Source organism: Dermacentor variabilis, chromosome 8, assembly GCF_050947875.1.
Source record: "Dermacentor variabilis isolate Ectoservices chromosome 8, ASM5094787v1, whole genome shotgun sequence".
Taxonomy (NCBI): domain Eukaryota; kingdom Metazoa; phylum Arthropoda; class Arachnida; order Ixodida; family Ixodidae; genus Dermacentor; species Dermacentor variabilis.
Genome location: NC_134575.1, coordinates 11,631,734 through 11,645,371, shown reverse-complemented (window position 1 = coordinate 11,645,371; position 13,638 = coordinate 11,631,734). Strand labels below are relative to the sequence as shown.

Sequence of the window (13,638 nt, the reverse complement as noted above, 5' to 3'; positions counted from 1 at the left end):
TACACGCACGCACGCACATGCACGCATGCACACGCATGCACGCACATGCACGCACATGCACACACACACACGCATGCACGCACATGCACGCACATGCACACACACACATGCACACACACACATGCACGCACACACACACACACACACACACACACACATGCACGCACACACACATGCACGCACACACACAAGAACATTATTTTTAACCACTCGTTCGAGGAGTTAGGTGGCGCCGTCGAAAAGTGAAACGAAATAAAATTAACAGAAAGGACAAATTGTAAACGCGCCGATGCTGGTGCTACGCAAAGCCAAAGGCGAGAGTGCCCTGCTGACACTTGGGTCCACATGTCTCTAATTGCAAACACTTTCTTACTGGCCACTTCAAAACTGTCCGGCCACAACAGCTCTCATGTCAAGCAGTGTGCGAGTTCTATGTAGAGAAATACCTGATATGTATTCTATTTGCACCCGATATATCAAGCTTATTTTCGAAAGTTGGCGGAGTGCTTGAAGCCTGCCTCACCTCCGTCGCGGGTCGACCCGGTATTGCGCTATCTGCGAGACCGGCCCACGGTTTTTACGCACGCAGAACAAAAATGCACGGAACCTTAGCCGAAGACAGCTTTGCTGTAATAACTAGCCCAGCTGTAATCGGGTTCCCCTGTCGTTCCTTTGGGTAACGCAACAGATGCTGGTTTCTGTTTTGCGAAGCATTTTGTTTTACGAATGATTTGCCAAGCTGCCGGAATAGTGCGAATCGACGTAGATGCCTCACAACGTGGAGGAGGTCTCTGTGCCTATTGCTGCGCGCCTACGATGCAGTGTCCAGGACGCCCACTGAGCAGCGCCCACGACCCGTCCTCGGCGGGCTTCGAGGACGAGGGCCACTGCACCAGGGGGGTCGTGGTGCTCGTCTCTAGCGCCTGCCTGTTCGTGGTGAGCGCGCTGTGCGTGTTCGTGCTGCAGCAGATGCTGCGCACGCCGTACGTCTCCGTGCCCGTCGTGTGCGCCACGGAGGACTGCTTGACGCATGCGCGTCGCATTCTGCGCACGCTCGACGTGTCGGCGAACCCTTGCCTGAGCTTCCACGCGTACGTCTGCGGGGCCGGAAGCGGTGACACCAGCGATGACGTGCAAGCGACGACGGCGCCGTCTGCCAAGGGGACGAGTAACTACACTGGGGAAGCTGGAGACGGCCTTCTTCGACACATCGACCCGGCACGAAGGTCAGTGGTACGATTCATAAGTTTCCTGCAAGGCTCACTAGAGGGGACTCTGGCGCTAGTAAAAACAGAGAAAAGGTAGTTAGGACAGTAGGGAAAAATGAGAACAAGAGCTCGGTGACGCAACCCACCGCCTTATTTCAAAGGGGACACTCATAGCATCCATTCGTCCCTCCTGTGGAAGATGCAAGCGTTGGTGGTTCTGTCAGCATGGGAAAGACGGCTAGTACAGGCACGGCTGCTGGATAAAAAAGAAAGTGCAGCCTGCCGCGTCAGGCGTGCTGCAATGGAAGCGAACGTGACAGCAGTAGTTGCATTGCAGAAGGGTTGACGTGCCTCCTGCCGACCAGAAGAGATGTCGAACCATCAATTTCATCAAGCACCGAAAGCAAAATAAATGCGCAACTGAATAAAAGGTATTGACTTATTGACAAAAAAAGCTTTAAAACATGTTCATTTGAGACTATGATTGTCGATGGTAATGCGCTTAGCATTAAAGCAATAGCGGCACACCGTATTGCCATTGCATACGCACGAAGTGGTCATCTCGCTGCCCACGACATTCCAAACACATTGCATATCCTGTTTTTATTTATTTATTTATTTCATACATACTGCTAGCCTCCATTTGGAGGCTGTTGCACAACATGGGAAAATACATTGCATCAAAATAAGAATGACAAACTTACACTTGTTAATATTGTAGTTTACAAGAAGACGTAGTTGAGCAATGCAATGAAAGGGTGTGACCTTCCTGAGTCAGCCCTTAAAGGTTAGTGAACAGAAATACAGAAGCATAAGATAAACAAGAAAAAAGTACATCAAAACCAATTAGAGACAAAATGCGGTGTCTGTAGGCGATACTGATAAATCAAGATGCGTACTCATAGACATGTTTTTCCAGCATAGGAAGGAAATCGTCAGGTGAGCAAATTATAATATCACTAGGCAATGAATTCCAGTCTCTGTCTGGGGAAAGAAAGAATACCTGAATGTGTCTGTGTGGAACCTGTATTCAATAAAATGTTTGATGTTTAGTTCTAGTGTTTCGCTGTTCAGTGAAAGATACATATGCGCCGCTGTTTAATTTGTAGCTCCCGTTAAGGAGGCGGAACAGAAACTTGAGGCGTAAGAATTTAGCACGCTTGTAAATGATCGGTAGGCAAGCTTTATCAAAGAGTTCTGTCGGAGAATCATTACGGTTGTACCTATTATAAATGAATCTGATGGCTTTTTTCTCTATTGCTTCTAGGCGTTTTATGCACTGTTTGGTACAGGGGAACCAGCAGGTAATACCATATTCTAGTACAGGACGAACGAATGAGGTGTAGGCTAGCTTCTTAGTGTCTGGTGAGGCAGATTTTAAAGAGCGTTTAAGTGAACAAAGTGTTGCAAACGCCTTAGAAGATTATGTGTGACACATGTTTGTCCCATTTCATATCAGATGATAGGACAATGCCCAAGTATTTATTTATTTATTTATTCAAAAGAACCTTACAGGCCCTATGGAAGGGCATAAAGTAAGGGGGGCACATTGAACAGTAAGAGGTATAAAAGGTACAAATTTCTAATAGGAACAGTGCTATAAAAAGATTACCATGTTACACAATATTGAAGGCACTAGGAATACAAAGCAATATCTGAAGGCACACGAACACTTGTTACTGTTAACAGAGCAAAGGAATTCCGTTTATGAAAATGATATACAATATGGCAAAAATGCACGATAACATACACTAGATTGGTCACTCGTGAACGGTATTAAATGGGAAAAGCATGAGTAACTGAGAGCGGAACGTGTCGGGATTAGATATGGAGGCTATGTTATCAGGGAGGTCATTCCAGAGACGGATGGCACGTGGTAGTGCCGATGAATTAAATGCATTTGTTTTACCGTATATGCGCATGAAACTGAACTGATTATGTAATCTGCGTGAAAAAGAGTGGGGTATTTGTAGTTGCAACCGGGTTCGTTTATTAGTGTAAATATATTTGTGGAATAAGCACAGAAGAGCGATGTTACGGCGGATATCTAATGGCGGCAACAGTAGGTCTAGTTTAATTTGTGTAATGCTCGAGTTTATACTGTAGTTACGCGATATGAACCGGGCTGCTCTGTTTTGTATCATTTCCGTCATATTTATTAGGTAATTTTGATGAGGGGACCAAATTGGGGAGGCGAATTCTAACTGTGGCAAAATGAATGTTTGGAAAGCGAGTTTTCGAATGTTTGGCGGGGCATTTCGCAAATTGCGTCGTAGATAGCCCAGAGAACGTGATGCTTTGGCGCATGTAGAAATGATGTGTGGGGCCCATGAAAGATTCTCTGTAAGAACAACACCAAGGTACTTATATGATGAAGTGTGGGAAAGCATAGTGTTATTAAGATGATACGAATATTTAGAATTTACACATTTTCGGCTGAAGCACATCACCTCGCACTTTGTAAAGTTTAGTGTCATGAGCCATTTGTTACACCAGTTAGCGATAAGATTAAGATCTGCTTGAAGTTTCAAGTGATCGTCAGTCGTGTGAATAGGACGGTAGATTATACAGTCATCGGCAAAAAGGCGCATGCAGGAAGTAATCTGGGTGGGTAAGTCGTTAATGTAGATTAAGAAGAGCAAGGGGCCGAGGACGCTGCCTTGTGGCACACCAGAGCTAACAGAAGAAGGCGGGGAAGAGAAATTGTTAACAACAGTAAACTGTTCTCGAAAAGAAAGAACTTGTGATCATCGACTATCTTTAATTTTTGCTTTTCGATCGTGTTGGTGAATTCTAGTGGGGTTCTTTTTCTGCTTACCCTCATAAAAAGTCTTGGCTAAATTAATCTTCATTTGCCATGCCTGACACCAATTTGCTACTTGCGCAAGCTCGTGATTTAGTGTTACTTGATCATTATGGTTCCTAATCTCCCTATATATATAATGCAATCATCTGCAAACATGCGCATCGTTTATTTCATGCTATCTGTCATGTCATTGATGTATAGTAAAAAGAGAATTGGTGCTAAGACTGTTCCTTGTGGTACTCCGGATGACACATCTACCCAATCAGATTGCTGACTTTCGATTTCTACGTACTGTTGTCGACCTGCAAGATAAGCTTTTATCTAGTTTATTATGCTGCCAGATCCGAGAATGTGTTGTAGTTTGCGCAGGAGTTTAGGATGGGATACCCGGTCCAAGGCTTTCGATAGATCTAAAAATATTATGTCAGTCTGCCCGCGGTTATCAATTGTTAGAGCGAGATCATGCACAGTTTGTGTCAGTTGCGTAACAGTAGACAGACCTTTTCTGAAACCATGTTGGTTGTTGCTAATCAGTTATCTTTCGCAAAGGTTACGATGTGTTTTAGCATGATGTGTTCGAGAATTTTGCAAGATGTGCAAGTTAGCAAGATCGGTCTATAATTTGATGGGCTTGTTGCGTCACCTGATTTAAGAATCGGGACAATCTTTGCTATTTTCCAGTCTTTGGGCACGTCAGACGATTCTAGAGATTTTTAAAGACAAGTAAGAGGTATTTAGAGACCCATTCTGCGTATCTCTTGAGAAAAGTATTTGGAATGCCATCTTGGCCGCAAGATATTTTAATGTCGATGTTAAGCAGCAGTGAAAGTATACCCGATTCCGTTAGCTCTATATCACCAAGTATGTCGCCGGTTCCTCTCGGCTGATGGTTTAAATCTGGTGAAGTTCCGTTGTCTTGTGTAAAAACGAATTTAGAAAAGTTATTATACGGATTTGCTCTTTGGAAAGCATCGTTATGCGGCAAATTGCTTTGCTTATGCATGTTCGCGTTAAAATATCTCCAAAATTTTTGAGGAGCCGCCTTGATGAAGTTGCTAAGTGTGACGTTCATGTACGTATGTTTTGCTTGTTTTATCACTGCTCTCAACACATGTGCCAATTTGCTAATTTTCTCAGAGTTGCAGGGATTTGATGTCTTATTCCTAAGTTTCCTCAGCCTTGACATTTTACGTTTCATATGTATTATATTCCTTGTGATCTAAGGGTTTCTTTTGTGCACTTTCTTTTTTTTTTCATGGGTACAAAGTTTGATAAACATTGCTGTACATAGGTCTTAAATTTCGCCCATAATTCATCTACTGTCACAGAATTATCATGGAAAAAACAAGAAAAATTGTGGTAGTGATAGTCAAAAAGGTCAAGAATGCTGACATCATCTTCGTTTTTTCAATCATATATTCCTGTGATCAATTTCTCTGAGCGTGCTGACGATGGCAATGATAGGCAGCATTTGGTTGCCTTGTGGTCGGAAATTTTGTCAATTATTTCCCATGATACGTTCTCTACAGGAATGTTTTCACTCACAAAAGTTAGATCAAGAATTGTGCTGCTCGACGAAGTGACACGTGTAGGTTGCTGAATGATTTGGCTTAAACCACTATTGAAGGCCATATCAAGTATCGCCTCAGCGCTGTCCTTATCGACAACGCCAGCATCGTACGAATCCCATCTTATACCTGGTATAACTGCACCCCAGCTGAAACTCCGTAGTATCCCCAGAATCCTGACGGAAACTTCGTCGCAATGGATTCCCATCAAAAGGCCGCTCTAGACGCGCAGATGTGCAGTGGGCGGAGCGTTATCGCTTTGATACATTTAAGGCTACATACCCCTTTGTCACCCTGGACACATCCATTCTGGGGCGATTGGCCAAGATTGGTTACGTACCAATATCCAATGCGCTGTGCACAAGTTGTCTGTTTGGGCACATACCCATTGGCGTGTATCCCGTGACCTAAGTTGCTGCTGTAATGGCCAGCAGCAAGTCGTCTGTTCGGGCACATATCCAGTGGATCATATTGTCTGCTCGGTATAAGACAGCAGCGAGCACATATCTAGTGGCCCAATCTAAGTAGATACTGGATTGCTGGGTGAAATAAGGTATATACGTACCGCAACATGCTATAAAGCTATCAAAGAATGCTAATTGCATTAAAGAAAAACATCTTGAATGCGATATCTTTCGTTCCAACGCATGGACGACATGGACGTGCGCGCGTGCAGGCTGGCCCGTGTCTACGCCCGCCAAATCGTTGCGCAGAATCTGCTCTCGGGAAACGGGAACTCGTCCACGGCCGCCAAGGCCCGCGCGGCCTTGGCCCTTTGCCTGAGCAGGGGAGTCGAAAGGCGTCCCGCAGCTTCACTGGGGTCTTTCATGCGGCAACGAGGCCTCAAGTGGCCCACTCTGTTCCGTGGCCAGGCCACACTCGTCGGTGTGCTGCGCGTGCTGCTCGAGTTGTCCGTCAAGTGGAACGCTGCGCTCTGGTTCGACGTTCGATTCCGTCACCTGGAGCTGCGCGCCGACGTGGAGGGACCCGTAATCGTAATGGGGGAGCCCGGTCACGTGCCGCTGCTGCGAATGGAGCAGGTCGGTTGCCTTGACGATCCGGCGTACGACAGCACCGCGAGCGCCCTGGCCCGGTACCTGTCGAACCGCGACGCCGGTCAAGGCGCCAGCGACACTGAGGACCCTTTCGAGGATGTCGCGGCGTTGGAACAACTGAAGCGCGACGAGAAGGCGGTTCGCGAGGCAATCCTGTTCGCGCTGAGTGGCGGAGACGATATAGACGACCGTTTCGTGCAGCTGAGGGACTCCGGGTCCGCCCTCTTTGAGGGCGTGTCGTCCTCGGACTGGACGTCGCTCCTGGTCGAGCAGCTGGGTGTCACAGCGGCGCAAGGGGACGGCGTGAACACTAGTCTCGACACGGCGCTCCTGGTGCTCAACGGGCGGCTGTTTTCCGGGCTGTCGAGGCTTGCTGTCGACATTCCAGCCGCCAGGCTCTTGGACGTTGTGGGCTGGATGTTCGCCTATTCGTACGCCTGGATCGAGAACCGGCTTTTCGACCAAGTACCCCCGCCGTCCGTCGCGGACGGTACTGTAGTTTCGGAGCCCGACCTGACCTCCCGAATCCTCTGCTACGCTGTGGTTCTCGAGTCGTTCGGTGTCGCCCCTCTGGCGCCGCTCTTCGCGCACATGTTTCCGTCCCAGGAACGCGCCAAGGTGACCGCAGTGCTGAACGCAACCGCACACACCCTGGTCGAGGCCGTGCGATCCTCTCTGGGCCTCTCGAACGCCACCAAGAACAGGGCCGGTGCCAAGATCAGGGCGCACACGTTCCAGGTTCTGTGGCCTCCGCCACCGTTCCTCAGTCCGGACCTGCTCGACACCCTGTACTCGCGGTACCCTTCCACGCAGCCGCGCACCTTCTACGAGTCCTGGCTTATGTCTCGCAGGGCGCAGAGGGCATCGCTGGTGAGACCATACTACGGGACCCTCATGACCCTGCTGCTGAGGTGGTACACCGAGGAGATCCTCTACGTGTACTCGCTCAACCACATGACCCTCGGTCTGGCCGCCGTGTTTCCGCCGTCCTACCACCGGCAGGGTTCTCAGACCATGACGTACGCTGGCATCGGTTTCCAGTTCGCCCGCAAGTTGGTCAGCTGCATCGACTGGCGCGGAAGGTTCAATTGAGGCGATTTTTTTTCCGGGCACAGTGAGAAACATATGGATGATTATGCGCACGAAAGTCAGCGTGGTTGTAGTTTCAATACGCCCTGCTTGCGCGATATACATGTTTGTGATTAGGCGAGTATTTTCCTTATCGCCTCTTGTTTGTCGAGGCTAAGTTGTGGACGGGTCCCAGCGATGTTTCTCGAGCAAGATCGCGAGGTATTAGCTCTCCAGTTCCATGAATACGGGCTCCAGATATGCATCGCAAGCATAAAAAGTACACACATGTTTGCGAGAACGGTGAACAATCTACAATTCGGGATTGTTATAGTCCGGTTAACTTTCGTAGAATTATCAAAAAACATTGACTTTCCTGGACCAACAGACCCACGACAATCTTCTGGCACATAATTTTTAGTATTGTGTTGTAAGTGCGTGGCCGTAACTCGTTTGAACCACAACGACCTGTAAAGTAATGAATTCTGTTGAAATACAGCTTTCTCACTCACGAATTATTCTGAAATTAAAAAAAAAATATTCAGGGTTTAAATCAACATTCTCCTTCCTAGAGTCATCAGAATTTCACTTTCTCTCAGAAATGCAACACATTTCATAGAAACAGGTCCAGCTGTTGTCGCAGAAAAGCATTTCTGCATTTAAATAGAGAATCCGAACTTGGGCCCGATCTCGACTAAACAATCCCCTGAAGCGTCCTATTTTGATTTAGGAGCTCGGATTCGATATGTCGCAAAATCGCGACAACCGGCTAGAGGTAGTGAAGAGAGCGGTTGGTTTCCTCTGTTTTCCTTGGCTTCGTTGTCTGTTGGTTTCGTACGATGGTGGCTAAGAAAAAATCGTTGCCCCTCGGTTCCCCTCATTCTCGCCGCTCATCTCTCGCAGGTTCCACGACTACGACGGTGCGAGCACGGTTTCGACGTGGTGGGAGCGCGAAGACAGTTCGGCGCAGTGCCGACTCGACAAGGCCCGGTCTGCGCACGAAGCGAGGGCCATCGGCGACTTGTTCGCCCTCGACGTCGCTTTGGCGGCGATGAAGAGGGTCTCGGACGCTTCGCCGCTCAGGCTGACGCTGCTGGAGAAGCTGACCGCCACGCAGACGTTCTACGTCAGCTATTGCAGCCGCTTTTGCGGCGACCCGGACGCTCGCGAGAAGTGCGACCTCGCCATGAACGGATCCGAGTTTCAGGCGGCGTTTGACTGTCAGTGGCGGGTGTTCGATCGTGGCTGCCTTTTCGTGTAGTCCCGAAGTTTGATTTTGCGGTTTCTTTACTTACTATTTTCGTTTCGTGTGATAGTTGACTTTCCTGTGCGCCGATTTCTTTTTTTTATATTTCCGCATCACATCATACGCAGGGATGCAGCACCGTACTATCGCGGAAGGATTCCTATTTACGCAATTATTGCCAGAATAATTGTACATCCACTCAACAGAGGATGTAAACACGGGACCAGATACCTAACCACGATCGTTGCGCCATCTTTGCGGTGTGCACCTACCTAGTTATTGTGAACAAGGTGCTCCTAGGGGCTCATAATATGTGCTTTCCTTTTTTGACTTCTTTTTGCGAGTTGTCCTTTCCGCTTGTTTCGGACGATATTTCTGCGCCAAAGCAAAGACCTGAATTCGTATGAATCTGCAGTATTTGTTCCCGTGTTTTCTTGCGGTGTATGAGCAATGTACGTATTTTGGTGACGTGACATGTGCATTGCATTGGACATGGAGAACCTGTGCCGATTGAAGTTTCGTTTGTGCTTGCACATGTTCACCGGGACTTTGACAACGCTCCTCATTCCAACGGTGCTGCTTGACAGTTTTGTCACGGTGGTCGACATCTTTCTGAAATCTTGGTACCGGTACGAGAACTCTTTTCGTGCAAGTTGTTCGGAATACTGTTTCAACAGTTTTATTGGATTAATTGTTGGCCCAAATCTGCGACATACGTCGACCGCACGTGTAAGGAACCACCATGTGCTACAAAATGTTCTGAAACTCTCAATATGCTTGATTGATTGGTTATTGACATAGGTGATAACGATAACATAGCCGCGCGAGAAACATTGCGATACCAGTAGCGGGACGAAATGCATCAATCGGGACGTTTGTGCACTTATGTTTTGCTATAAACTAAAGCACCGCATAGACTTGCAGAGTTTTGGATGAGCGCCCGTTGACCAGTGTTTGTCTTGACGTCAAAGGGACACAGTCGTTTCGATGCTTTTTCAATCCTACCGCTTTGACGTCACAGTCGTACACTGAGTTACCATTGGCATATGTTGAAAACCTCGTGTAATAAAGGAAATGTCGTAAAAAAATAGTGGCGACTTGATAGTGGTGACTCATCGGTAAATGTGAGAGCCGCGTTAGCATTACGTCGCAACTCTGTAGTTTCGCAGGTCATCTTGCGGTTCTGTGCACCGCAGAACCATCGTAGAAGCGGCGGAAGCGTAACGAGGGTACATTCTCTCGCAAATAGCGTTCGCCTGTCGATGCAAAATCTGAGAGCACTGGTCTATCACTAGTGCACAGCGCGTGCAATATTATGTTAAAGGAAAATGCGCTCGTGACTATGCCAGTGTATACTTTTCGCCGCACTGCTTTGTAAAGTCTGCATGTTTGTCTATCGTGGATCGAAGACAAATACGAGGTGCCGTGCCGTCTCCATCAAAGCATCAATGGTAGCATCTCACGGACAGTCTCAAAACGCTAGCTGTTATGAGGGAAAATTGCGCGAACACTTCCCTTACCACCGGTACGAGCGCATGGTGGTATTACCGCCTTGCGGTGGTACTGTGTGGTATCGCCTGTAGCACTGGTACCTATCCCATTGGAACCGCACGGTGGTACCACCGGTACGAGATCAATATTTTGGGATTGCAGCACGCATTCTAAACGGCACTATCTTCGCGACCAGCCCATAAAATAGGCTAGAAACGTACCCTACAATGGAAAGTAGGAGTAACTCGCCAAGAAAGGCTGTCTTTAAATGCCGAGCCTTAAGTTGAGGTGTCTCCTGGTTATCACTCCACTGGCGTAGACGCTCTTGTCAATCTGCTTGCACTTATGTTGCCGCACATGAACGCGTCTTCGCTAACGTTCCTCGCACAGTCGAAGTCGTCGTGTCTGCTATGGTGTCGGGTTGCTAAAGCACGAGATCGCGGGAGCGAATCTCGACCACGGCGGCCGCATTTGGATGGGGGCGAAATGCGAAAACACCCGTGTGCTTAGATTTGGGTGCACGTTAAAGAACCCCAGGTGATCGAAATTTCCGGAGTCCCCCACTACGGCGCGCCTCATAATCAAAATCGTGGTTTTGGCACGTAAAACCACATAATCTAATCTAATCTACATCGTCGTATCCACGGGAACCGTCAGTAGTTCCCCCTAAATTCCAGACTGCCCGACGCGTACGCCGTACTAGAGACTCGAAGTGTTCTTGAACGGAATGCAGTAGGCTTTGGCTCACTAAGTTCTGGCGAGGAAGGCACGCCGGTGTCGGCAGGTTTGCGAAGCCGTTATTAGCGAACCCTCAAGTGCTCTATTAAGGACTGCAAATTAACACCTCATAAATCCCTCGTCAGACCATTACTAGAGTACGCCTCAGTGGTATGGGCACTATACACTGCACTTGACATTATTAAGCTTGAAGCCATACAAAAGAAAGCAATACGGTTCATTTTTCGCCAATATGACCGCAATTTTTCACCCTCATCTCACGGAAGCGCATTATCGATAGAACCCATGGCTCACCGACGCACAGTTTAACGTATCACTTTGCTACATAAGATTGTACACGGCCAAAGTTGCATTCATGCACCGATTTCCTTCAGCCATCCCACTGGGCGTGCCACGCGCCGTTCCCACCCACTTAATCTTGTTCCTTCCCAGTCTTGTGCAAATTGTTTTAAGTATTCCTTTTTTCCAAGCGCTGTTGAAATTTGGAGCAACCTAGCTGCTTCCTTGCTAGAAAAACCGAATGAAGAGTTTTTGAAGGAATTGTCTAACCACATTTTGTTATTACGTTTCAATTCATTGTATGTTCTTTTGTACTGGTGTATCCACTCCTGCTATGCCTCATGCATCGAGACAGCAGTATCTGTAAATAATAAAAAAAATAAGAAATAGAGCGCGACAGCCGGGACAAGTTGTAATCGTTTACCGTCGCACGGCAGCTAGCGCATGCCTTAAGGTTCCTCACCCGCTCTCCTAGAAAGTCGAGCGTAAGCACGTCCAAATGAATCTGCTGCACGGATCTCGCATCATCCACAAGCCAGCTTGCCTCATCCGAAGTGCGTAGACCCAAGGGAATCCTGCCCCGAGAGCTTGTCAAAGTGTACACCAGTCCGTGCCTGCCTGCGTAAGTCGACTATTTAACCACGTCGGCTTCTCTCCAGCCTTTGCGACCGCTTGAACCAGTACTCACCTACGGGGCAGAAACCTGGAGGCTTACGAAAAGGGTTGTACTCAAATTGAGGACGACGCAACGAGCTATGGAAAGAAGAATGATAGGTGTAACGTTAAGGGATAAGAAAAGAGCAGATTGGGTGAGGGAACAAACGCGAGTTAATGACATCTTAGTTGAAATGAAGAAAAAGAAATGGGCATGGGCAGGACATGTAATGAGGAGGGAAGATAACCGATGGTCATTAAGGGTTACGGACTGGATCCCAAGGGAAGGGAAGCGTAGCAGGGGGCGGCAGAAAGTTAGGTGGACGGGTGAGATTAAGAAGTTTGCAGGCATGGCATGGCCACAATTAGTACATGACCGGGGTTGTTGAAGTATGGGAGAGGCCTTTGCCCTGCAGTGGGCGTAACCAGGATGATGATGATGATGAATCTTTTCCAGAGGAAGCGTTCTCGTTCGCGGATGTCGCCCCCGAGGCCTTCTGCCGCGATTCTACAGTGCTCCAGGCGCAGGTCTCGTTCTTCGAGCGTTTCTCCGCACACGCGATCCTCCTGGGAGACTCTTCTGAGCTCGAGCCGCTCTCCCCACTGTTCCGGCGTCTCGGAAGTCATTCGTGGACGCTCAGCATCCCTATTCTTCTGAAGTCGAACTTCGCGTTCCTAGCGACTATCATCAGCATTATTCGCTGCATAGCGACACCTGGTAGCCTCTGAGCGTTTCTTTTGCCGCTCTTCAGAGTCCGCTTCGTTTGGCAATTTCTTCGGGCGCGGTATGGCAGAGCGAAGACGTGTAGCGGGCGCTGCTCTTAATTCCACGTTGGTGTAGACCACAATGAACGGAAGTGGCTTACGATGGCCGCCTTCATGTCTGAAGGAAACGAGTAACAGCGCCAACAACGGGACATTACTTCGTCTGTCTTCATCTGTCTCAGTCACTTCCTGTAGATTGCACTGTACTCGTTTCCTTCGTACATGTACCAGCCGGCCCATGTTAGCACCTTCACGTCGTTTTTCTTTGCGGCCCGGGAGCTTTCTAGAGCGATAGCTCTACTACTCCAGGTAGAAACGTAGAAAATGCCTGGTTCCGTAAATCTCGCCTTCAAGCTCGACCAAGGTCGAACTTTGACTTAGCCTGCCACTACTGGCTGCTGCTGCGTATGCCGTGTTGGCGCCCACATTTTAAAACTGACCTGCGATGTGGACAAAGTGCACAGAGTGCTGCTAGTAGCTTCGTATGCGCTGTGCTTTCGACGCTTAGTTCGCGTTGAAGTGAGACGCAGAATGAAGGTCAAATGGTCAATTGGCTCGCTGCTGCTGCCGCGCCGAGCAGCGTCTGTGTATGTCTGGCGCAGTTGTAGATGCCGTAGTTGCTGACAGCGCCGAGCAGCGTATGTGTGTTATCTTGGGATGTAATTTTAAATAAGATCGTTGGTGACTGCGTCCAGCAGCGACTCTGTCCTTTTCCAAAGCAGGCCAAACCGTGCTATCGCTCGACAAACTTGGTTTAACC

At 48.3% G+C, this 13,638-nt stretch overlaps 1 protein-coding gene across 1 annotated transcript in view; it reads left to right on the top strand.

The window, feature by feature from the left end:
• The window catches only part of LOC142589619 (uncharacterized), a 30,783-nt gene extending 20,480 nt beyond the window's left edge, over nt 1-10,303 (top strand). The window contains exons 8-9 of the mRNA XM_075701126.1: nt 823-1,226; nt 8,609-10,303. Of these exons, the coding sequence (XP_075557241.1) occupies nt 823-1,226; nt 8,609-8,966 (762 nt within the window). The 3' untranslated portion in view covers nt 8,967-10,303. The remainder of the gene's footprint in view (nt 1-822; nt 1,227-8,608) is intronic.
• Nucleotides 10,304-13,638: the final 3,335 nt, after the last annotated feature.